The 26598-nt window shown below is 41.5% G+C and overlaps 1 protein-coding gene across 2 annotated transcripts in view; it reads left to right on the forward strand.

The window, feature by feature from the left end:
* The window catches only part of PIWIL4 (piwi like RNA-mediated gene silencing 4), a 42306-nt gene extending 19790 nt beyond the window's left edge, over positions 1–22516 (forward strand). For both annotated transcript variants that reach the window (XM_077775029.1, XM_077775028.1), the window contains exons 10-20: positions 1189–1306; positions 3839–3950; positions 6750–6934; positions 9101–9173; positions 13138–13338; positions 14493–14596; positions 17521–17591; positions 18965–19118; positions 20888–21013; positions 21126–21273; positions 21992–22516. In XM_077775029.1, coding sequence (XP_077631155.1) covers positions 1189–1306; positions 3839–3950; positions 6750–6934; positions 9101–9173; positions 13138–13338; positions 14493–14596; positions 17521–17591; positions 18965–19118; positions 20888–21013; positions 21126–21273; positions 21992–22108 — 1409 coding nt within the window. In that variant the 3' untranslated portion in view covers positions 22109–22516. The remainder of the gene's footprint in view (positions 1–1188; positions 1307–3838; positions 3951–6749; positions 6935–9100; positions 9174–13137; positions 13339–14492; positions 14597–17520; positions 17592–18964; positions 19119–20887; positions 21014–21125; positions 21274–21991) is intronic.
* Positions 22517–26598: the final 4082 nt, after the last annotated feature.

The following is a 26598-nucleotide window of genomic DNA, read 5'->3' on the forward strand; positions in this document are numbered from 1 at the left end:
ATCTAGGTGTCTTTCCTTTTGTTTAGCTCCTTTTTTTCTTAGTTCGTTTTTTGTTTGTTTGTTTCTTAAATTCTACATATGAATGAAATCATATGGTATTTGTCTTTCTCGGTCTGACTTATTTGACTTAGCATTATATCCCTAGATCCATCCATTTTGTTACAAATGGCAGTATTTTATTCTTTTTTATGGCTGAATGATATTCTGTTGTATGTGTGTGTGTGTGTGTATATACATCAGTGGATTTAGATATATACATACACACACACACCCCATATCTTCTTCCATTGATGGGCACTGGGTTGCTTCCATAGCTTGGATATTACAAGGAATGCTTCAATAAACATAGGATAGATATATGTCTTTTCAAATTAGCATTTTCATTTTCCTTGGGTAAATACCTAGTAGTGGAATTGCTGGATCATAGAAAACCAAGCTTGTCTTTAGCATTTTTGAGCTTTCTGAGCATAGGAAGCAATAGGACTTTAATTTTGTTCAGCTACATTGTGTGGTGCCAAAGAGATCCTTGTTTTCCTTTTGCGTGAGTTCTAGAAAGTAATCCTCACTCTACAGTAGAATCTGAGTAACTGTCCTGCGGACTTTTGATTGTGTTCATTTGATTAATCGGGTAGGACTAAGCAAGAAGGATTCTACCTTTTGCATTTTGGGATCAGTTACCATATGTGTGTATTTATTTCACACTTAGAAAAATTAAGAAGGATGTAATTTTTGAAAGAAGGGACGCTCCTTCTTAGTGGTATTCTGTGTCTGCACAGTCCCCTGTGGTGGCCACTGGCCACATGGGTTTACTGAGCCCTGGAAAGGTGACTTAAGGGCTAGCTGGAGACATGCTGTACAAGTAGAATACAGACTGGATTTCTAAGACTTTGTATGAAAAAGAGAAAAGAGCTTATTAGTTTCTATACAGTGATTGTATGTTGAGATGATAACATTTTGGATATATTGAGTTGAATATATACTATTCAAGTAACTTCATCTGTTTCTTTTTGGCTTTTTTCAACGTGGCTGCTAGAAAATTTAAAATGACACGTGTGGCTTGCATTTCTTTTGTATCCAGATGCTAGATCTGCGTCCATTTAAGTGAAAAGCTTACAATCTGCCTGAGCTGGGCTGGATTACGTTGCATGCTATTCATTTTTCCATTTCCTTTTCCATTTACCATAATAGGGCTGACCTGCCAGGCAACCTCTGACTTCCGGCTGATGAAAGCTGTGGCTGAAGAAACACGTCTCAGTCCTTTGGGAAGGCAGCAGCGCCTGGCCAGGCTCGCTGATGACATCCAGAGGTACTGGGCCACTTTGTGGGGCCAGAGGGAGTCCTTCCTAAGGCCTAGTTTATAGAATTGGATGGTCTACAAAACGTTTCATTCCTTGATGAACATGTCTCTTTCATACTGACTCAGAACAAGGCACTTTTCAGTTGTGTTGGCCAGAACGAGGGGTTCATCCGATGCCTCAGGACTACAGCCCGGGCAGGGGAAGGTGGTCGGGTGTCCATGCTTGGGGGCCCGGCAGGAGTACCACCTGGCTTCAGCTAGATGACTCTTGGTTTCGTCATTGTAATACATGGAGGTTTTAGGTAAAAAACTGAATGAAGAAAGGGGTTGTAATTTATAAAACAAAAAAAACCCACAGCCACATTAGGCCCCAGATATTCATGGTCAAGAATGTTCAATCTTAATATGGTGGCCTCAGCACACTGACCATTAGAAGATTTCTACTGTGTCGTCTTTTTTTTTTTTTAATATTTTTATTTATTTCTAGGAGAGAGAGAGACAGCGTGAGCAGGGGAGGGTCAGAGAGAGAGGGAGTCACAGACTGAAACAGGCTCCAGGCTCTGAGCTGGCAGTCAGCACAGAGCCCGACGCGGGGCTCGAACCCACGAACCGCGAGATCATGACCTAAGCGAAAGTCGGACGCTTAAACGACTAAGCCACCCAGGCGCCCCGACTGTGTCATCTTTAAGCTTAGGAATACGGTGTGCCTTTGGTTCAGCCCATGTGGCCCTCAGACTGCTGTCCTCATTCTGACAGTTGGCTGTCTCCTGGGATCCCAGCTCCTCTTGGTTTTCCCAGCTGACCTAGTAAAACTTCACTGCCCTGTACTTAGCCTCATGTGACTGTAGGACATACGTGGCTAGTGCCACATCTTGAAATCACATTTTGAATTTATGGAGCTAATGGCATACATCTTAAAAATAATTTTACTTGACAGCTTTTATTTTTGTAATACAGCTATTTAGAAAATTTAAAGTTACGTACGTGTGTTGCTTTATATTTCTACTGGACAACATTGTAGAATGGCCTTTTTTCTTCCTTAAAGATAAAAAATTTGGAGGACGAATTTGGAAATTTATGTAAACAGAAATGTGTGTGTATGTATACTCACTGAACATGCAAATGAATCCTGATTGGTATATATTGTTTCAAATATTTTTAAATGCAGGTAACAATGTTCATTTTAGGAAAACGGCAGAGTACTGTACCTTGTGTTTTGTAACTTGCTTTTTCTTGAACGTTTCCAGAGTATAAATGTGAATCTCTAATACCATGCTTGTGATTTCAGTTTTCTGTTTTGTGGCTGTGCTTTATGTCATTTATTCCGGCCCTCCCCCCAGGCTTATGCCTGCTTGAGAAGTTTCCTGATTCTCTCCCCATATTCCGGGCTCTGGATTACTTTCCTGCCTCCTCTCCTCTGCCACCTTTCAGGAATCCCATTTATTTCAACCCAGTTTCCTGGCTGGCGACCACCTCACCCATCTCATCTTGGGCAGATAGCATCTGCGGCAAAATAATTAATTCCAGGCATTCAGTGGTGACCAGACCAGATGTAGCATTAACAGATGGAAATAATGAGCTATTGCACAGAGTCACTGTAAAGGGGTTTGAGCTCCCCTAAAGAGAGAAGGGAAGCTTTACTAGGTAATGCATGAGTTTCATTAGTGCCTTTAGTGAGTGCTGGGTTTATCATGTGCCGGCTACTGTAGTAGAGGCCAGGAGGCAAAATTGGTATGGTTCCTCTCCTGAAGGAATTTACAGCTTAATAGGGATGACCATGTATCATAATCCGATGAGATTATACATCAGCTGTGGTTAAGGTTTACTAAGTTATAAACTTAAAGTACTATACAAATATAAAGCAGTTATTATTGCTAATACTGATATTCTCCCCATGAGCTTCCTGCTGCCATGTCTATCCAGTGAGTCTTCCAAGGCCTAAGTCCATATTCTCCCTTCCTTTGTCATCTTTTATCCACTCCTAAGCCAACTAATTCAGAAATTCCCAAAAGACCTCTCCACAGGCAGAAGCTCCACAGTGTCTCTTTGTTAACAAGTTTATTATGGGGAAAAATGGCTCACATTTGTTGAGCACATTAGCATGTGCCTGGCCCCATGGTAGCAGTTTCCATGCGTTGTCAGTTTAGTCATTACATCACCCATTTGGAGGGGCTTACTTTATTAATCCTACATTTTGCCTCTAAGGAAACCATAGCATTAGAAGAGTTGAGTCTTATTCAAGGTCACATATTATGGAGCATCAGCACTAGGGATTAAATGCTGTTCTGTCAGACTCAAAGGCCCATTTTGCTAACCGTGTGCCACACTCGAAGCCTTCTGCATCCCTGCACGTCCCAAATGGGTTCAGTTGTCCCGTAATTCTTCTGAGTAGGGGGAAAAATGGTGAATAGAAATAAAAGTCATGAATCCTTTAAAAAATTAGTCTTTGAATAATTCAGTAAGTTATAATTCTATCTCTAACAATTAAAATTCTATAGAAAACAAGCACTTTAATCATTTAAAACTCAACTCTGTCAACAGAAACAAGGATGCTCGTTTTGAGCTGGAGACCTGGGGACTGCAGTTTGGATGCCAGGTGTCTCTGACGGCACGGGTTTTGCCTTCAGAAAAAATACTAATGCAAGACCATGTGGTAAGTGCTGTGACTTTATTTTCATTTAAGAGTATTTGCTTGAGTATGTGTAAGTTTGATCGTATGCCAGAGTGACTAGTGGGCTTGTACTATTCGTTTAGTTTCTCCAAGGCCATGCTGTGCCTGCCTTTTGTCCTAAACCTTGATGTCCTCTCTGTTTTCCTTTGCAATCTGAGTGTACTTGTGAGGGCTTAGCACCCACTGGACCTTATTTAGGTCAGTGTGGTGTGGTTTCACATTTAAAGATACATTAGAAAATGGTATTTCAAGCTATAGCAATTAAAACGTGCCCACCTATTATTAATTGTTGAAGTGTTTTTGTGTCATTAAATAAAAGAAAAAAAATTGATAGTACCTGAAAACTTTTTTTTAGCTGGCAAAGATTAATTCCAATAGACTATGTTTCCTGATACCAGGTTTCTTTCTTCCCCCAAAGTAAAATGCTGCACAATTGGTATCAAGATGAAGAAATGCAGGGAGTCCATCCCCAGCCATAGCATTTAGCAGAGAGACATTCTGAAACATGAGGAGACACATCTCTTTTGGGCTTCAGTTGAAAAAAATGAACCTATTTTATGCAAAAACAGTACATTATCTTTCCACTTTCTTCTCTGTTTTGCCCATTTTAAAAGCTAGTTACAGGGGGCACCGGGGTAGCTCAGTCAGCTAAACATCCAACTTTGGCTCGGGTCATAATCTCAACATTTGTGAGTTCAGTCCCCATATCAGGCTCTATGCTGAGAGCTGGGAGCCTGGAGCCTGTTCAGATTCTGTGTCTCCTTCTCTCTTTGCCCCTCTCCTACTCATGCTCTGTGCCTCTCTCACTCAAAAATAAGTAAACATTAAGAAAATTTAAAAAACACTTCAAAAAAGAAATTTTTGTTAGAAGTCAATAAAGAGAAATTCAGTTTCAGTTCCACACCTGAAGTAGGATTTAAATATTTAATGATCCATCTCATCATCTCTGTAAGTAAAATCATATTTCTCAAAGCTTCTTTGTTGCATGTTTTTAGTGTGGAAACAGATCTCCATGGAAGAGGCATTAAACTAGAAGAACCCACCCTCTGGTGGTGGTGGTGACTGGGCTAGAGTTGACTATATCATGGGCTTCTGGGCCAATTCTGCTCTTCTGAAATTGGGTTTTAGTAACTGAGTAGAATAATGGCTCCCAGTGAGCCTTGGACATTTGTTCTGGGTCTCTGCCAGCCCATAGCAGGTAGGGATGTAGGTGAGAGAGCTGTGGCTCTCCTCATACTGGTGGCAATGGAAAGAATGAACCATGACTCCAGATGGAAACACTGATAGAGAGCTAACCTTTCCCCTTCATTCTTTAAGGTTGCCTCCTAGAGGCGATTCCCTGCCTGGCCACCTAATGGCATTATGAGGGTGCCTGTGGTTGGATTTTAGAGTGCTTGGTGGAAGGTACCCTGATTGCAACATCAAGAAGACTGATCTGAGACCAGCAGCAGCTGGCTCCATAATCTCTCTCAGCCATAGATAGCTTTGAAGTCTATAAAATATGGGATTATAATGCTTCTTAAACATTCATGGGCTGATTAATAAGTGTGGATTCTGATGCATTGGGTCCAGAATGGGACCCAGGACTCTGCATTTCCTTTTTTTTTTTTTTAAGGTTTATTTCTTTTTGAGAGAACAAGAGAGGGGCAGAGAGAGAGGGAAACATGAGATCTGAAGCAGGTTCCAGGCTCTGAGCTGTCAGCACAGAGCCTGACATGGGGCTTGAACCCACGAACCGTGAGATCAAGAGCTGAGTCTAAGTCAGATGCTTAACTGACTGAGCCACCCAGGTGCCCCCTAGAGCTCTGCATTTCTAAAAAGCTCTCAGGAAATAGCCATGTTGCTACAAGGCAATACTGAGTAGCAAAGGATTTGATTCAGTGTATTCCTTTTAAATTCTAACTGGCTCTTCCTGGCTCACTATACCAAAGACATTTCCATCCATTTTCCGGTCTATGGATATAAGCAGAAGGCTAGTGACCAGTCTAAAGTCTCCTGTCTTCAGTGCCAGGAGCTTAGTTTTCCAGTCATCTGGGGGACCATCCAAGAGTGAGAAAGGAGCCTATGCCTTGGCCTCATCTTTGCTCCTAGACATAGCTACTTCTAGCATAATATACATTCTTAGCTACCCTGTAGCATTTGTTAGTTGCAGTGTGATGGAGTAGCATTAGTCAACATTTCTTTTTTTTTTTTTTTAATTTTTAATGTTTAATTTTGAGAGACAGAACATGAGCAGGAAAGGGACAGAGAGAGAGACAGACAGAATTTGAAACAGGGTCCAGGCTCTGAGCTGTCAGCCCAGAGGATGAGGCGGGGCTTGAACTCACAGACCATGAGATCATGACCTGAGCCGAAGTTGGACGCCCAACTGACTGAGACACCCAGGCGCCCCTAGTCAGCGTTTCTATTTGAGGTAGCATTGTGCTTAATGAGACTGAATGGACAGCCCACTTTCCTAGGACATTCATATTAAAGATTGTCCATCTTAGAGCTGGAAGGGAACATAGAGATCTTTGAACCACACACCTTTGCACACAGCGGAGACCTATAAGATAAAAGGCCTTGCCTACTGACCTGCAGCCTGGGAGTGGCAAACCTGGGGGACTCAGATGCCTCCACTTCCAGGGAGCCCATGTAATCCATCCAGAGGTGCAGTCTGTGAATAGCAAGTGGTACTAAATAGTTCTCTTAGGACAAGTGTGGACCATTTTCACACTGTCTTTATTTGACCGCTCTCTGAATAAATGTGCTTAACCCTTTCATGATCATTATTTTTCTCAGTGTCAACCTGTGTCTGCTGCTGATTGGTCCAAGGATATACGAAATTGCAAAGTTTTAAGTACACAGTCTTTGAATAAATGGTTGATTATATATAGCGACAGAGCGGAAAATGTGACTCAGAACTTTCTCCACTGCTTGAGAAGAGTTGGAAGTTCCATGGGATTTAATGTGGACTACCCCAAAATGTGAGAAAATACAGAAAATCATCCCAACTTTTTTCATATATTAATTGAGTTTGGTTAGAAGAACAGAAATAATGGCTGATGTAGCTACAAAAGCTTTATCTCAGTAAAGTTTTCTAATACAAACTACCAAGAAAATAGTTATAAGTAGATACGTTTTGCAGTGATTAAATTTATAAAGTTAAAATGTGTTTTATATTGGTCTTTGTAAAACTGTTTTCACAGTGCTTTAGGCAATAGTCTCATTATCCCCAAATCTTTTCAGTACTGTTTGGGGCATAAATTCTTAATAAATCCATTAACTTCCCTCCCTCCCAATTCTTTCATATCAGTTATTTTTAAAACTTAACAGCAAACAGGATATTGAAAAATGAAAGTTACATTTCCTGATTTATGTGATAGACTTTACGCTTTAAAATTTAATGTAAAAGTAGATCTAAAATAACCTTTCCTGATTCTGTTACAGTAGTATAAGATTATTTAGATAGTTTTCTGATAAAACCAAGGGCAGTTAGTCTTTGAACATTTATTGAGCATCTACTATCTACTAGATACTATGCTAGTTTCTGGGGATGACAAAGGTAAATAAATTGCTTTCATTTTAGTAAGGGATCCCCATATACACAATCACACTCAAAATTGGATACTCTTTGCTTTAGAAAAGCAATTAAATTGCTCATGCCTCATTTTATTGAGCTTGCTATGCTTACTAAAGAGGAATGCATATGTCTTTCTGTTGTTATAGTGGAGGTACAGTGTCCAAACTGGCAAGATGGGAAGTTATTCTTTAAACACATGGTTACTAATTAATTACATCAGCAGTACAAACATTGTTGAAAACCACACTCATTTTACAACCAAGTCTCATTTTACACTGTAGTTCAGAATTCCCATTTTATCACGTCTGTTAACAAATCGCCTGGTTTGAGTTTCACCTGCTCTAATTTCTCTTAACCCATGAGCTAATGAAGCAGGAAAAGATTCATGAAAGCCACAGTCACAGACCCAGGATGACATAACAGTCTCTTTCTTACATGAATTCCACAAATAAGCCCTTGCCGTGTTCTATTCTTAGCCTGTTTTATCTGAAAGCCCGTATTTTATTCCATCCTTTTTCTTTCCCATGAAGTATCTATTTACCTGTTAGGTTTATATGCATGGCTTCTCCCATATGAAACATTTGCCTGATGAATTTAAAAAGACTGGACGCTGAGTCTGCGTGCAAGAGATCGAATTGGAAAAGTCAGAAACATTTAGTTTTAACAGAGCTGCAGGCCATTCCTGTAGCTGTTAGAGCCAGTGATCAGGAAACAGCGGTCCTGCCACCTAGTGGGCAAGTCTGGAAAGGCCACTGGGCATTAGGACACTCCAATTGTTTATACATAATCAGAAGTGGATTCTACGTAAAGAAACTAAATCTATGAAGTCCTCTGTGTGGGAATTATTTCTGTAGCACCTGGCCCCTAAAGTAATGTAAGCACAGAACAGTTAAGTGCTTGCTGATGAATCGGTCGATGCAGGCTAAATATTCCAGGCTCCAAGCAAGCTGTCACTAAGAGAAAAATCTTTCATTCTGAATCATTCTGATTAGCTGAATATCTTAGTCTCATTAATCTGATGATTTTTGAGACTTTTTAAATTTCTCATGGAGATTTGGTATTCTGTAAGTCTTTTTTTTAAGTTTACTTATTTATTTAGGTGGGGGAAGGGCTCAGAGAGAGGGAGAGAGAATCTCAAGCAGGTTCCACACGGTCAGCATGTAGCCCAGCTTGGGGCTTGAATTTATGAACTGTGAGATCATGTCCTGAGCTGAAACCAAGAGCCAGACACTTAACTGACTGAGCCACCCAGGCACCCTGGTATTAGAGAAATCTTAATCCCAATTTAACTCAGGCCAATTTCAGATGCTTGGTATTGAGACTTGTGATTTCAAAAGCTCACTTTCAACCTCTTTTTGGAAAAACAGAGCGATTAATTGTAGGGATTGCATACAATAGAGAAAATTGCATTTTCCACCAAACTATTTTTAGGCTACTAAAAATGATTATCAAATGTTTCTGGTGTATTGTAGTGGGATTATACAATTCTGTTTGCATTGTTTTTGACTCTACATGTTATATGCTACTAAAGAGGGAATTACATATTCTTAAAATTAATCTTTTTGTGTAGCATAAAAGCACAAGAGAATCCAGCTGCATTCTTCAGCGCTGTACAGAGACATGTTGATGCTGATGTTCAGTTGGTAAGTATAGGATAGTTGTGGTTTTGATGTATCGTTTTTATTTTTTCCTTATGTCTAACCTTCTTCTTTCCTTGGAAGAAGGAATGCGAACATATTCTCTCATGGTATGTTTGCAAATAGCTGTGCATTTCCCTAAGAACTCAAGAAAGGATTACTCTTAGCATTTTAATCAATATTTTATTTCCCTTTCATATTTCTAATATTAATTTTTAAATACTTGTTTTTGCCCCCATCTCAGACTCCTGGATGTCTACATATTTTTAACTTGTTGGGGGCCAGCTTTTATGTAAGATAAAGTGACTCCTGTCTTACACCATAAATGCTGGGTACCCAGGGCTCTCCCCAGTGTTTTGGCGGATTCTTGGAGGGCTTAGATTTTTCCATGTCACCTGCGGCTGCCTCCTCTGAACTCTTGCCCTCTGCCGTGAGTGCCCTCTGCTGCTGCGCTGCATCCGTTTTCACAACTCTCATTTCCTGAAGTAGCCTGTGTGTGTGTGTGTGTGCGCCTGCGCAGCTGACTTCGCAGAGGGTTTGGGTCTGAGGCGAGGTTACAGCACACCCCAGCGTTCCAGACAAGTTAAAATTGACAGCCTTGTTCTTAAAACTCAGCCATTTCTCTTTCTTGGATATGCTTACTCTTCTCCCAGGCCCCAGCCTCCCACCTCACGGCCGCCTCTCTTACCTACCTCACTCATGTGTCTAGGCTCCCAGCATTCTGGTCCCCATCTCCTGCAGAGCAGCTTAGCGATTTCCGCTTCTGTTGTAGTCAGACACAAAAAAGGCCCATAAGGATGTTATATTAAACAAAGGGAATTCTAACCCTAAGAGCATTTTTTCCCTTTAAAATAAAACTTAACAGAAAGATTGCAAGAAGAGTACAAAGAACTCCCATATACCCTTCATCCAGATTCCCCAGTTGTTGACATTTTATTATATTTGCTTTATTGTTTCCTTCCTTCCTTCCTTCCCTCCCGCCATCCTCTGCCTGTCTGTCTGTCTGTCTATTTATCTACCATCCTTTTTCCTGAACCATTTGAGAGTAGGTTACAGACATGATGCTCATTGCTCTGCAGTACTTCAGTGCCTGTCTCTACAAACAAGGCCACTCTCCTACAGAACTATAGGACAACCATCAAAATTGAGAAACAGGAAGACCAGTTAATGCACAGACTCCATTCACATTTCTCCATTTGTCCCCAAAATGCCCTCTCTAGTAAAAGGATCTAAAACATTGCATTTAGTTGTCCCGTCTCTTTAGACTCTCCTTCAGTCTGGAACAGTTCCATAGTTTTCGATGACCTTCCAGTTTTGAAGGGTATAGACCAGTTACTTTGTATAATGTCCCTCAATATGGGTTTGTCTGGTGTTTTCTTATAATTAAATTCAAGTTATGTACTTTTGGCAGGAGCATTATGGCAATGATTCTGTGTTCTTAATGCGTCCTACCAGGAGGCATCCCATTAATTAAGGTGGTATCTGCCAGTTTTCTCCACTGTACATTTACTCCTCTCTTTGTAATTAAACAGGTGTTTTTGTTTTGTGTTTTGCAGGGAGAGACTTTGAGAGTATGTAAATATCCTGTTTCTCATCAAGCTTTTATCTGCTAATGTTAGAATCCATTGATAATTCTTTTTTATTATTTTATTTATTATTATTACTATGATGATTGCCAAACGGTGGCTTTCTGATTTCCTACATTTAGTATGTAGCATTGTATGCCTTCCACATTTAGTAGATTACCTTATATTATAAGGAGGAACTTTCTCTTCTCCGTATTTCTTTGTTCATTTATTTTTATCAGTTATGGATTCATGGTTTCCTATTTTATTTACCAGCTTATAGTCTATTACCAATATTATTTATTTTGATGCCCAAATTTTTCATGATTTTGTTAATAGGAGACTCATTCAGTTTGGCTTCTGTGACTTATAGATATGTCTCCATTATTTTGGGGACACTTTCTTACTATCTGGCACAATACTGTGTTCCAGGTTAATCTTGAAATTTTGCTGCCTGGCTCTGGGCTTAGATATTTCTCCAATGAGCCATATTCCTTTTAGTTGAGAACAGTATTTAGAAATCAAAATCTGGGGGACACCTGGATGGCTCCATTGGTTAAGTGTCTGACTTTGGCTCAGGTCATGATCTCTCAGTTCGTGAGTTCGAGCCCAGCTTTGGGCTCTGTGCTAATATCATGGAGCCTGGAGCCTGTGTCTTCTTATCTCTGCCTTTTGCCCACTCATGCTCTGTCTCTCTCTCTCTCTCAAAAATGAACATTAATTAAAAAAAAATCAAAATCTGGACAGCTAGATGTGCTTATTTGTTAATGGGGTGTCACTCCCTCCAGGCTTTCTCAATAGGCAAAGCCAGGAATATTGTGTACGCATGTGTCTCTATAGATGTACCCAAACACCGTTGACCCTTGAACAGTGTGGGGGTTAGGGGTATAGACTCCCTGCATAGCCCCGAATCCCCATGTGACTTTTGACTCCCACAAAACTTAACTCCTTATAACCTATTGTTGATTAGAAGCCTTATAACATAGTTCATTAACACATATTTTGTATTTTATGTACTATATACTGTATTCTCACACAAAAGTAAGCTAGAGAAAAAAGTGTTATTAAGGAAATCATAAGGAAGGAGAAATACATTTACAGTACTGTACTATATTTACTAAAAAATCTGCATATAAGTGGACTTGCATAGTTTAAACCTGCGTTGTTCAAGGGTCAGCTGTACATGCATGCACCCTTATGTCTATGTTATTACCATGTCTCTCTGTGTGTATATCCAGTTCCAGTCCAACCCCACAGGAAAGCATTCCCCATTGCCATATTTGTACCTCTCTTCTCTGATAAGGGGAGCGTGGCCCCTGTTACCTTCCACTTACCCCTCACGTCCCTGTCCCCTCCTAGGCAGCCAGTCTCACTTGTCTCCCACCTTCTTTCGGCCCCATCCCTGTTCAACCACTGCCTTGTTCTGAGGCCTGCCTCACTTGGCTCCAAATTCATAGGGTGGAAAGTGGGAAGACCCCCTAAGACATATTTCCCTATTTTATATACTTAATTGTAAATAATTTTGGCCCTTCGCATTATGATTTTGTACACATTTATAGGTGAAAAATCACCTTATTTGTCCTCTGCTAATCATGACGGTGCCTATCTTTTGTATAATTTGGTGGGTTCTGAAGGTAAACAATAAAAGATGGAAATGAGATGGAAGCAGGCCAGGAGAAGCCCTTCTGAGGGAAATACCTGCTAAGAAACAGAGGCGGTGGCGAGATGGGTGGAATTTAAAAATACCTGAGGACCTGAAGCTTCCTTCTCCTTATTTTCCCCTCCCCCTATAGCCCTACTCTCAGGTCACAGCAAACAAAACAATTGTGGTTGGTTTCTTTTATTTTGATTGTCTAGTACCACCATGTATGCTAATCCTCCACTTGGCCTGTCTGTAGGTGAGGCTGGGGAGGGATGGTGGGGCTGACGGCTGGAGAGCCACAGGGAAGGGGTCAGCAGGGGGCGGCATGGAGCGGGAGTAAGACCTGGGTTAGCAGGGAATTTGAGGAGCCTGAGAATCAAATCCGAAGAGAGAGGAAGGGAAAGCCAGGGCGGATGGGGGGCTTTGGAGCAGGACTGAGAACCTATGGCTAATAAAAAGGCGTTTCAAATGGGATTGTCAGTGGTCAAAGGCCATTTAACACAACTGTGTAGGCATTTTAATATTTGTTTCTTGGGAGCTTAAAGGCAAGAGATGTTTGGAAAATCCATGTATTCATTTTTTAAATTATTTATTTATTTATTTATTTTAGAGAGAGTGGGGAGTGGGGTGGGGTAGGGGAGAGAGTGTATGTGGTTTTTTTTTTGTGTGTGTGGGAGGGAAGAATCCCAGGTAGGCTCCCTGCTTCTTCTAAGCATAAGTAAATTGACTTTTTTCCTTCCTTTTTTCTTCCTTTTTCTTTTAGGTGATGTGTATTCTACCTTCTAATCAGAAGAGCTACTATGATACCATTAAAAACTACTTGAGCTCCTTCTGCCCAGTGCCCAGCCAGTGTGTGCTCACTCGGACCTTGAATAAACAGGGGATGATGATGAGTGTCGCTACCAAGATTGCCATGCAAATGGCCTGTAAACTCGGAGGCGAACTGTGGGCTGTGGAGATCCCTGTGAGCAGTCTGTCAATCTTTTAGTAATCAACCCATTTGTTAATTTCAAAATGAAATCAAAGTGGGAGTCATTTTCACATGATCCCAGAAGTATTTGTTTTGTGTGTTGAGTGTGTTGTTTGTCCTCTCTGGGTTGTGGCCCGAGACAAGACACCATCCAGAAGGTGAGGTGTGGCTCCTGGTCTCCAGGAGCTTTGGGTAAGCAGATAACAGAATGTTTCATGAAAGAGAATCTATGTTGGCACAGTNCCTCTCCTTTTACCCGCTCTCTGCAGTGCACTAGCTCTCAGAGGAGCCCCACACCCTGGAGGGGGCCTCCCCACAGCTTGGGGAGCTGGCAGAGCTATGGCTTTGAACTGTGGTGGGAACTAAGAAAACCTCTGTCTTTCCTGAATGTTTGGCCACTGTGGAAGGAAGTGAGAGGCTGAGAAATGAGAGGATGTTGTCCATTTCCCTTCCATTTCCATAACCAGGATGTGTGCACTGAGCCCCAGCTGCCTCCCTGGTGGCTCATAGCCAGTGGGTGATGAGGATCCCTTAGACATTTGAACAACTGGCAATGGACTTCCTCTTGAGATCCCTCCTGCCCAGAGGCTAGGGGAAAATGACTGATCACTTTTCCAGAAACTCTTGAGCCACACAGACAGCCCTTCTCTACCCCAACAAAGGATGGTAGCTATTTTGCACTACAGTGAGTCTCCTAAGCAAATTATATACCATATTCATCCCTCCATCTTTTTTTTAAAGTATATTTATTTTGAGAGAGAGAGACAGACAGCTAGTGGGAGAGGGGCAAAGAGAGAGAGGGAGAGGGACAGAGAGAGAGAGAGAGAGAGAGAGAATCTCAAGCAGGCTCCATGCTGTTAGCACAGAGCCCGACACTGGGCTCAGACCCACAAACTATGAGATCATGACCTGAGCTGAAACCAAGAGTTGGATGTTTAACCAACTGAGCCATCCAGCCCCTCGCCCCCATCCCTCCATCTTTAAGTCTCTTTGGTTTCTGTTTTGATGATCTGCTTCATCTGGACCTTGATTTCCCTAATTTAAACAGTTTAATAACCAGGGACAGTTTTTTCAAAACTTCATATTAAATTGTTGTTTGGGGAAATAATGCCTCATTCCATTAAATCATGAAAACTTTACTCTTACAGTTAAAGTCCCTGATGGTAGTCGGTATTGATGTCTGTAAAGACGAATACAGCAGGGGAATGATGGTGGTTGGATTTGTGGCCAGCATTAACACTAGAATCACCAGGTATGTTTACAATTACCCCAACATATTCCATAATTATTGTTTGTGGTTTAACTAAAGCCATTCAACAGGAAACAGTTTGTATTCTTCCCTCATTTAAAAAATATGAACACTTTGGTCATAAATTATACTTACATATAAATATTTTTAATGTTTATTTTTGAGGGAGAGAGAGCAAGTGAGTGAGTGGGGGAGGGGCAGAGAGAGGGAGACACAGAATCCAAAGCAGGCTCCAGGCTCTGAGCTGTCAGCACAGACCCTGACATGGGGCTTGAACTCACGAACAGTGAGATCATGACCTGAGGCCAAGTCGGAGACTTAACCGACTGAGCCACCCAGGGGCCCCAAATTATACTCACATATAATAATGTGATAGATAATGTTAAGGTAATATGTAGCCTTATGCTTATACATTCATTAGGACAAGCTAATCCTTGTACGCCAGGCTGATTCCTCAAATGCTGGACGATAGGAATTCTCGTGTATTTATTTTCTGAACATCTGCATTGTATTGGGTGCTGTACTAGGAACTTATGTCCAGCAGCGAGCTTTGGAATCTGATTGCTTGGATCTATGTCCTGATATGCCACTTATTTATTCTGTATCTGACATCTGGCTATGTAATGTTGCTGTGACCTGTAAAATGGGCATGAAGATGATGCCTGTTTCATAAGGCATTTATGGACATTACATAAGATAAAGTGCTTAAAACACAGCCTCCCATAGCAACCGCTCCATACCTGCTTATTGTTATTAACATTTGCAGACAGTGATGTAGTTGTTCACACAGCTACTGAAAACATAAGCAGGTTCGGGGATAATGCATTAAATAGTAACTCATAGTACTTATTTCACTGTAGTCCTTAGAATTGTTTCATTATTTATAACTAAGCGATGTGTTTTGAGGCTGTAAGAACTGTTTGCAACATTTTTTATTCCTGCACTTAAGCTCTTGGATTTACTCCATTAAACTTGTGGTCAGGTATATATTTGGGATGGTGAGAAATAGGAAAGGTGGCTGTCATTCCAGGTTGTATGAGATCCCTGTTATATGTGTCAATTAATGTGACACACTGACGTGTTGATCAAGCAGATAAAGGACTTCCAGTTTGTTAGCCACATTCCTAATTATGTCATTATTGGCATATATAATGATGTTGATGTGTACTTACCACAAAGTCATGATTTCCATTTTGCAAGTGCTTGTATTTACTTAATGTGTTTAACAATTAAAATTCTTCTGAAATTAAAATAAGCTAATCATGTTCAGATTTCAAGTCCAAAAGGCTCACCTATAGAAGTTTATGCTTGAGAAATCTTTGAATATTTTTTGTTTATTTGTTACTGTCTTTTGTTGTTTTTTTTTTACTATATGATTCCATTTATTTATTTATTTTTAATTATTTAAATTTTAGTTAAAATACAGTATAGCATTCATTTCAGGAGTAGAATTCAGTGATTCATGACTTACATATAAGGCTCAGTGCAAAACCTAACAAGTGCCATCCTTAATGCCCATCATCCGCTTAGCCCATCCCCCACCTATCTCCCCTCCTGCGCCCTCAGTTTGTTTTCTGTATTTGTCTCTTATGGTTTGCCTCCCTCTCTGTTTCTGTCTTATTTGTTTTTTCTTCCCTTCCCCTATGCTGTTTTGTTTCTTAAATTCCACAGATGAGTGAAATTATGATACCTGTCTTTCTCTGACTGACTGACTTCGCTTAGCATAATGCACTCTGGTTTTGAATATTTTGAAAGTGGACCTGGTAAACTAATAAATTCCTTTATAATAACAACATAGTGGTTTGTATTTATTATTGCTTATTTTGTGCTAAGTAGTATGCTAAGTGCTTTTATATATTATCTAATTTCACTTTTATAACAACCTTGTGAAGTAGTAACTACCTTACCATCTTATGTGTTTCTCTGGTACCGATGAGGAAACTGAGGCTTAGGTTCACGTAGCAAAGTCACATGGCTGGTGAGTATGCCAGCCAGGCTTTGAACCCAAGCATGTCTGATGCCAGCACTATGCTTTAGTGTCTCTTATCAATACCTTTCTTTTGAGGAGGGGAGATTTTTAATATGGTTGTGATTATATACCATACATAGGCTCATGATCATTAAGTTTTCCTCATAATGTCTATTTCTTTTTATTTTGATTGAGGTATAATGACATACAACATTGTATGTTCATCTGTTGTGTTTTTTAAATCCCACATAGGAGTGAAATCATATGATATCTGTCTTTTTCTGACTTATTTCGTATAACATAATGCATTCTAGTTCTATCCACATTGTTGCAAATGGTAAGATTTCATTCTTTGTCATCACTGAGTAGTATTCCATTGTATACTACTCAGAAGAACATATACCATATTTTCTTTATCCATTCATTGTCAATGGGCATTTGGGCTGTTTCCGTACTTTGACTATTGTTAATAGCACTGCTATCCACATCGGGGTGCATGTGTCCCTTTGAAACAGCACACCTGCAGCCTTTGGGTAAATATCTGGTACTGCAATTGCTGGGTCATAGGGTAATTCTATTTTTAATTTTTTGTGGAACCTCCGTACTGTTTTCCAGAGTGGCTGCTCCAGTTTGCATTCCAGCCAAAAGTGCAAAAGGGTTCCCCTTTCTCTGCATCCTTGCCAATGTCTGTTGTTTCCTGAGTTGTTAATTTTAACTATTCTGCCGTTCTGACAGGTGTAAGGTGGTATCTCACTGTGGTTTTGATTAGTAGTTCCCTGCTGATGAGTGATGTTGAGTATCTTCTCGTGTGTCCATTAGCCATCTGAAGCATCACATTTTCTTTACCCATTCTCCCGTTGATGGACACTTAGATTGTTTTTTGTTTCTTCATTTAATTCTAATGCAGGTATATGGTAGACATTTTGAAGTTGAACTTTTTTTTTTTTTCTTGTTTTAGGTGGTTTTCTCGGTGTATCCTTCAGAGAACAGCGACTGATGTTGCAGATTGCTTAAAAGTTTTCATGACCGGTACTAAAAGTATAGCAGTGGGGGTGGGCCCCCAGCACTATTCCTTCAGGCCCCAGGGTCCGCGTCCTATAGCAGACCAGATGGTGGAAGCAGACTCCCCAAGCCTGCCCAAGTCAGCCATCGCCCAAATGGAGAGTCCCAACACTGTATCCTGACCCACACTAACAGATGCTGTAGAATTTACATTTGTCATCTGTGCGTGGTAAACAGAAAGCCAAGAGGCAGGGGAGTTTGTAGCTGCTGGTGGCTCTTGCAAGTCGTGTGGAGGCCAGCGGAATCTACCTGGAGAAACAGGGGTTATGACAGAGTGCTGTGAGGTCTAGAAATAGGGAGGAAGCCTGTGGGGCGGGGATAAGAACGCTTGCAGATGAGGGGTGGCATCGCGGGAGAAGATGGGGAAGAAGGCAGACACGGAGGGGAGCTCATTCGCAGCAGGGCACAGTGGAAACAGGTGTCTGAGGCTCCTGTCCCCTGCCCAGCTCTGGCCAGGATCTGGCTTTGCCACTCCCTATAGTGCTGCTTGTGCGATTTCACTCCCTCTCCTGATCCGCATTTTCCCATCTATACGTTTGGGGAAGGGGTGTAAATATTGTTTCCTAAAAAATTGAATTTGGTGATATGTGTTGGTTATGGCCTTACATACATGATCATCTTCTATTGAACTCAAATGAATTTCCTAGACAATAAATTCTTCTAAAACAGCTGCACAGCATATACAGGAAAAGAATTATTATATTACTTTGCCCTCACTTCAAAACTTGGTTCCTTTTTTTAAGTAGTTGTGAAAGGTTTCTGTTGAGTCGGCGTTACTGTCTGGTCTCTGCTCTGTAGGCAGTTTCTAGCTGCAGTGGGTGGAAATGTTTTCAGAGTTTCTCCTGTCAGTGCAACTTAGAGTCGAATTGGTGAGCCCCTGGTAAGAGATGCTTCCAGAGGGTCAGCCATGAGCTCTCCTTCTGTTTTCACGTTTATGCTTATTGGAGATGAAAAGGACATGAAGTTCTGCAGTCCATATCTATTGATAGCATGGAAGGACTTGAAGAAACTAAATTAGTATTAATTTGGTTTTGGGAATTGGTCTACTGCCTGGCTTAATTTATTCCTTAAATATTAAAATTTTACTAAAGAGATATGCTGCGTTTAAGAACATATTTTACCACAGGGACCAGTAGGATTCCTCAAATAGCAGAGATGCCAAATGTACCCTAAAGTGATCCATTTTTATATTAGTGCAGTCACGACTCAAATTAGGTATTACCCTGTGTTACAGTGGTCTGAAACAGCGAACTTATTTAAAACATTGAACTACACGGGGATTTTATTCTTTGTTGGTGTTGGAGAAGTCATTCTTTTCTTCCTACCATCACATTCTGCAGGAGCACTCAACAAATGGTACCAGCACAACCATGATCTGCCGGCGCGGATAATTGTGTACCGGGATGGGGTGGGGGATGGTCAGTTGAAAACGCTGATTGAATACGAGGTTCCGCAGCTGCTGAGCAGTGTGACAGAAGCGAGTGCAAACACCAGGTACTGAGTGATGGTTCTTTCCCCACACGTGCAACCAGAGCACATGTATCATAGCTAATCAGATTACCGTACGCCGGCAGCTGGTTTTCATGCAGGCGTGCTTCGCTCTTGTCTGCGTCCTGTGAGTACAGCAGGATGGACAGGTTTCCCCTAGACTGGAGGGTGGTTGAGATGGTCCCCTCTGAATAGGGTGGCGTGGGCCTGCGTGGGGGCCCCTGGAGGAAGGCAGGTGTCCCCCAGAGCAGCTGACGCTGAGACTCAGCAGGCGGGTGAAGATGCTTCATCCATACTGATACGCCAAGAGATTGAACAAGCGGTGGTTTCAAGTTCAAGGCCCAAATCCACAGCGGGGGCTGAAGCCCTGGCGTGCAGGCGCTGGTGCGCAGCCGAGGTCGCCAGAGGTGCTGAAGGGGGTGTGAGGGCGGTCCAGGCTGTGCCGCGTATGGAAATCAGACCATCCTCACCTCCGCTGCCACATTTCTAGATTCAGTGTTGCAGTACATTTTCCTCTGTTAGGATGTCAAGTGGCAGGTGCCAGAAAAATATTAGAAGTGGTAAATCGGGGAGGATGATAATCTTAAATTGGCTTCCTAAAATATTTGGAAGACATCCTATTCCGAGCAGGGCGCAGCGTCTGTCTGTCAGGTGGCACCGCCATCACCACTGTCAACCGAAGTTGCAGCTGTGAGCCACAGAGGGGCTGAGCCTTGACCTCACCAGTGACTGTCAGAGTGCAGGGAGAGTACGGTGTCACCTCCCCCTGCGTCCAGACCTCACAGCTAAAATATCTCCCTCCCCACTGACCTCAGGTGACTGTGTCTGTGGAGAATGACAAGTGTGCAGTTGGGGCGAGCAGGAGTGAGTTCAGCAGCGAGCAGTGCTAAGGAGTTGCCTTGCAGTAGAACATCAGGTTCCAAAAGTTGCAATATTGAAAACCATAATATATATTTAAGATAATTAAAATGCTTGGAAGTGAAATTTCACAATCGTTGCCTCCCAGAAGTTCCTTTGGGAATTAGGGCCAGTAAATGGATTTGGCCTTGGCTTTACTAAATCCTGACTTTCGTGTTTGGCCACTCAACATTTGGCCCAAATGTACATTTGGTCTGTTCATCCATCCTGCCAGGTGTGTGTCTTGCAGGACTCAGAAGTGATGATTTGAGGAATAAGAGGACTTGTGGGTCTCTTTGCTATTCAGAAATTGAGAGGAAGAGCGAAGGTGAAATAGGGGCACTATTGCTAATGGAAAAAGAAATCTTGTCTCTATGGAAAATTCTGGAAAAATCCTCCTTTGGAAATGCTAATTGAAGTTCATTGCCCTATTAACTGTTCCTCCCTGTCCCCTTCAAATGATATAAACCAGCCAATCACACACATCACACCTTTGCAATAAAGAAGGACAATCTCTAATTTTAAAAACTATATTGAGGACACCTGGGTGGCTTAGTTGCTTAAGAGTCTGCCTCTTGATTTCAGTTCAGGTCATGATCTCACAGTTTGTGAGTACTCTCTTTCCCTCTCTCCCCTTCCCCTGCCCCCCCCATCTCTTTCTCTCAAAATAAATAAATACCTCTTAAAAAATTAAAAAACTGTATGCATTTCTGAGGGAGGAGAGATTGGAGATAATTTTTAGTTTTTTCATTTTTGCAGTGTTCTTCTAATGAATGAATTTATTTATTCCATTTAGAAATTATCAAAAAAGGTCAGTAGAAAGCTCTAAGCTTGGTTTTAGTTCTCTGCATCTTACCTTTTGCCTTTCTGGTTCCAAGCTCCAAACTATCCGTGATTGTGGTCAGGAAGAGGTGCATGCTACGATTCTGCACGGAAGCGAGCCGGTCCGTGCGGAACCCGCCACTAGGCACCGTGGTGGACTCAGAAGCAACGCGTCCTGAGTGGCAAGTGCTATTAATGACAATCCGTTTTTAATGAAACATTCGCTGTGTGTTCTTCAAGTGAGGCCTTATTCTCTTTGCCTTCTTTCTCACATCCATTCCATTCCCCCCTCAGGTATGACTTCTACTTGATCAGTCAGGCTGCCTGTCAGGGAACCGTTAATCCCACCTACTATAATGTCATCTATGATGACAACGGCTTGAAGCCCGACCACATGCAGAGACTTACATTCAAACTGTGTCACCTGTACTATAACTGGCCGGTGAGTGACAGCTGTATACTTATGTGGGTACTGACTCTCAGGGTTCCCATCCAGGAATTGTCATCCAATTCATGTTTGTATCCCTACCTCCTGACTTCATGCAGGAGGAATGAATAAATGAATGAATGAATGAGTCCTTGAGTCCACAGTGGGAGAAACAGTCATAGAAATCAAAGAGCAGTAACTATTAATATCATCATCATCATCATCATCATTATTTATAACATTAGTATTTATAATTTCCGGATGGCTTTATTCTATGCATTATCTTATGCAAGCCTGGGAGGAAATCAGGGTATTGTTATTTCCAAGTTACAGTTGAGGAAGTTGAAGCCAACTCAGATGCTGTGTCTCGTGGGAGGGTTATGGGCTCGTCTGTCCTGTGTTCCTGTGCATGAAGCCAAGAGCTGCTCTTGAAGTCCAAGGCCAAGATTTGCTCTGAGCCCCTTGGAGTGTCAAGTCATGGGAAACTCAGATTAGCGCTAGATGTGATGACACCCAGTGCTCAGCTTCATGAAACCAGACTGGGCCGCCGCCCCCTCTTGCCCAGTGAGCCCGTGTTCCCCGAGGATGAGGTTGCCCTTGCTTGAGTTTAGTTACTGTGTACTCCCCAGTGCATTCTACTACATGCAGCTAGGAGGGAACAAAATTCAGGAAAATCTATCACTTTGGAGAACAAGTTATCCTCTTAGCTGCTATCCATATGTTTTGTTCTCAGGGCTTAATCAGCATCCCAGCACCCTGTCAGTATGCGCACAAGCTGACCTTTCTGGTGGCACAGAGCATTCATAAAGAACCCAGTTTGGAACTAGCACACTCTCTCTTCTACCTGTGACGACGTGAACCATGGGCACCCCTACACGAGCTATCTGAGGAGTAGTTGGTATATTTTGTGCAAATCTGTGTGTGAGGCTGTGGTTCAGGAAAGGAGATTGAGCTTAGTTTTAACTTCCTGAAAAAGCACCCAACACAGCTTCATCTGAAATGGTTCCAAAGAAATGTGTATTGTTTTAAAGAGTTTTATGCTTGGGGGAAATTCTCATTATGGTATATGGAATTAAAATGTACCATCATCTGTAAGTAATTCCATAATGCTGAACATCCTCTAAGAAAGAAAGTGTTTGCATGATGTTTTGATGATAGGGAAATGGGGTCTGATTCCCACCCTGGTTTTGCACAAGTTTCCTTAAATAACGTTATAGAACGTTTTGTAGAGTGGTTTAAGTTGTTATTTGAAAATAAAATTCAGAGCACTGCATTATGTATTTATTGTTATTTGAATTTCAGTTGAAGTTGCACGCAAACCTTGTTACTTGTTTCCGGCAAAGACTCTTAACCCACTAAACAACATCACCGCCACTCTTTGAATTATTATTTCTAAATCGGAACATGTCCCTTGCTCTCTTGATGGTACTTTGTTTCACTGAAAAGCAGCTGCTCCCTTTGATAACCTTGCTTCGTACCTCACTGAGAAAGCAGCTTCCACTAGAAGAGAGCTTGCATAGGCTCCCATTCCATCTGCCCTCCTGAGGGCAGTGTGTGTAGAACCCTGTGTGCATAGACGCTGCCCCTGCGCTTGTTACCGGAGGCAAACAATGGCTGTGCTCCCATGTGCACCAAATCCTGGTCCCGCTGACCTAGGAAGGGAGCCACTCTCCCAGCTCTGCCCTCTGTCCTCTGAAGCACCAGTTCTGCCCTCACAGAGGATCGTTCCCAGCATCCCTACTACTATGCTGTTAGTTCTCACATCTTAAAAATGAAACTATTTCCTCTTCCAGCGACCACTCCATCTCTTGGCTCCACTTTATAGAAAAACCTCTCCGAAGAATTGTACATGCTTGTATCACATTCCTTTCTCCAGGCAGAATTTCACATCAAAATTGCTTTGGTCAAGGTCACCAATGACCTCCCTTTGCTGAATTGGGTGGTCAGTTCCCGGTGCCTGTTGTACTAACCTATCACGGCTGGTCATTTCCTCCTCCAGAGATGCCAGAGCAGCCTCGAGGATAACATACTCTCCTGGTGTCTCTTCTGCATCGGGTGCCTCATTCTCAGTCTCCTTTGCTGGCTGCTGCTCGTCTTCTCATTATGAGAATGCCCCAGGAAGCAGAGCAGGACTCCATGCAGAAGCTATGTTTAAGGGGAAAGATTCCCTGAAGGGGAGTGCAGCTGCTTCAGGTTCTGTCTGAGGTGTGAGATCCTATAAGATGGCACTGAAATCATTTTTTCCTTTTTGGGAGTTTCCCCAGGCCTGCTAAAAATGCACCCAACATGGATCCATTTCAGTAATAATAATCCTCATTTGTGGGGCTTGAGGGTGGAGGAGAGTTACACGGTCCAGGCACAGTGCACTTTACATACACATTTAGTCTCCATACCACTTGTATGAACTGGGCTCTATAATGACCATTTTACAGGTGATAAAACTGTGGGTGAAAGATGCCATGTCGCTCACCAAAGTGTGTACGATTGATAAATTGTAGAGCTAGAATTTGTCCTCAGGAATGATTGACTCCAAAATCTGTGAGATGAACCATAGGACGACTTTAATAATAGTTACTAGAAGATTTTAAAAATTTGTCCCTTGAGTGCTTAGATGAGGAAGTGTCTTATACAGTTTAAAGTTGGCTTGGTATATAGCAAGTCTTTGGAGGCAAGGCACTGTACCAATCTGGAGTGATTTTTGTGTTGATGTTGTTTTCTTACCTTCCAAGTGCAGGGATGCTGTAAAGTGCTACCGAGTGAGCAGCCAGCTTGTATAAATCAACGGGCAGCCTTGGGATCAGGCAATACAGGAGGCCTGTAGAGCTCTTCACTCTTACCTATTAAGTACCTATTAAGGCAGTGGCTCTTTACCACTTTAGCCCACCAGGGGGCACACAAGAATTGTCATATGGGCCAAGCCTGGCCCCTTTGCCCATGCTGTGCAAGAGATGGTGGAAGAAGAGTCAAGTAAGCTCCCAGGGGGCAACATGGGATTAGGGAAATCCTCATTTGCCCTCTGGTTACAACACTTTATGCTGTAAGATGCAATAATCTCCCCTCTCTGAGACTCAGTTTTCCAGTCTGTAAAAAGAGAAAGGGTTGTTATCGATCAATGGTGCTCAACCTTGGAAACATTAGAACTTTCCACATTTAAAAGCTTTTTTTTTTTTTTTTTAATAAGTGCAAATGTCTGGGCCCACCTCCGGAAACAGCAATTTAATCTGTCTGAAAGGAAGCCTGATCATTTGAATATTTTATTTTATTTAAAAAATTTTTTAAATGTTTTATTTATTTCTGAGAGAGAGCGAGAGAGACAGCGTGAGCAGGGGAGGGTCAGAGAGAGAGGGAGACACAGAATCTGAAACAGGCTCCAGGCTCTGAGCTGTCAGCACAGAGCCCGACTCGGAGCTCGAACCCACGAACTGTGAGATCATGACCTGAGCTGAAGTTGGACGCTTAACCGACTGAGCCACCAAGGCGCCTCTCATTTGAATATTTTAAATTTCTGGAGGTGATTTTGATGGTTAGCCAGAGTTGAAGATTACTGGTCTGGAGCAGGATTGGGTTGGAATCCTAGAACCACTGCTTTTTAGTTGTATGACCCTGATCAAGTTCCTTAACCTCTCTGAGCCTCAGTGTATCTACTTGTAAAGGCACCTAACAATATTCACATTGTAGGGTTGTTTTAAGAATTAGAAATATCAAAGTTAAAGTATTTGGCTTTAATGAAAAGTGGCATATTATTATGCTTCATGAGAGGAAAAGAATCATAGAAATACCATATGATCCAGTAATTCCACTATTGGAAACAAAAACAACTCAAATATATGCACCCCTATGTTAATTGCTGCACTATTTACAATAACCATGACATGAGAACAACCTAAGGGTCCATCAGTAGATGAATGAATAAGGAAAATGTATATATATATATATATATATATATATATATATAACTGAATATTATACAGTCATAAAAAAGGATGAGATCATGCCATTTGAGGCAACAAGGATTGGTATTACACTAAGTGAAATAAGTCAGATTGAGAAAGACAAATACTCTGTACTCATAAATGGAATTTAAAAATGAATAAACAAAAAGCAGAATCAGAACTACAAATATGGAGAACAACCTGATGATTTCTGGGGGGAGGTATGTGGCCGAAACGGGTGATGGGAAGAGGGAGATACAAGCCTCCAGTTATGGAATGAGTGTAAGAAATGCAATCAGTGATACTGTAATAGCGATGATCTATGAGCGCCTACTGGAAAGATGAGGTGGGGGCTCATTTCAAAGGGGGAGAAGCCAAGCACAACTGAAGAATCTATGGCTCGAATCAAGTTCCTNTTCTCCGCCATCTTGCCAAGTTCCTTCCAATTTATTGAGAAAGTTTTCCTAATCTTTGATTTTAAAACTGTTAAAATAATAGAGGTACATTATGGAATATTTGGAAGGTACAAAAAAAGTATAATGAGGTAGGAAAAACATCCCATTAGGACAATTACTACCCAGGTATATATATTGTCAACATGTTGATATATAATTTTCATTTAATCTTTTATCTATACCATATATGTAGTTTTCTGTGCTTCGTTTTTCATATAAGATATGGCATGGTTGTTTTCATATTTTATTAAAACGTTTTTGTAAGACTAAGTCTTTTTGTAAATTTCATTCCAATGTAGTTAGCATACAGTGTTATATTAGTTTCAGATATACAATGTAGTGATTTGACAATTCTATACATCACTGAGTGCTCATTGCCGTAAGTATACTCTTTTTTTTTAATGTATTTTTTAATGTTTTATTTATTTTTAAGAGAGAGAGAGAGACAGCGTGAGCAGGGGAGGGTCAGGGGGAAAGGGAGACACAGAATCCGAAGACAGGCTGCAGGCTCTGAGCTGTCAGCACAGAGCCCGACGCAGGGCTCGAACCCACTAGCCATGAAGATCATGACCCAAGCCGAAGTCGGATGCTCAACTGATTGAGCCACCCAGGTGCCCCTGCCGTAAGTGTACTCTTAATCCCCTTCACCTGTTTCACTCATCTCTCCACCCACCTCTCCTTGGGCAACCATTTACTTATTCTCTATAGTTAAGAGTTTGTTTTTGGTTTGTCTCTCTCTCTTTTTCCTTTGTTCACTATTTTGTTCCTTAAATTCCACATGTGAGTGGAATCACATGGTATTTGTTTTTCCCTGACTGGCTTATTTCACTTAGCATTATACTCAGCTCCATCCATGTTGTTGCAAATGGCAAGATTTCATTCTTTTTTTTATGGCTGAATATATATTATTTATTTTATATATATTTATACATATATATATATTCAAATATTGA

The sequence above is a fragment of the Crocuta crocuta genome, unplaced genomic scaffold (genome assembly GCF_008692635.1).
Source record: "Crocuta crocuta isolate KB4526 unplaced genomic scaffold, BGI_CrCroc_1.0 scaffold1293, whole genome shotgun sequence".
NCBI classification, from domain to species: Eukaryota; Metazoa; Chordata; class Mammalia; order Carnivora; family Hyaenidae; genus Crocuta; species Crocuta crocuta.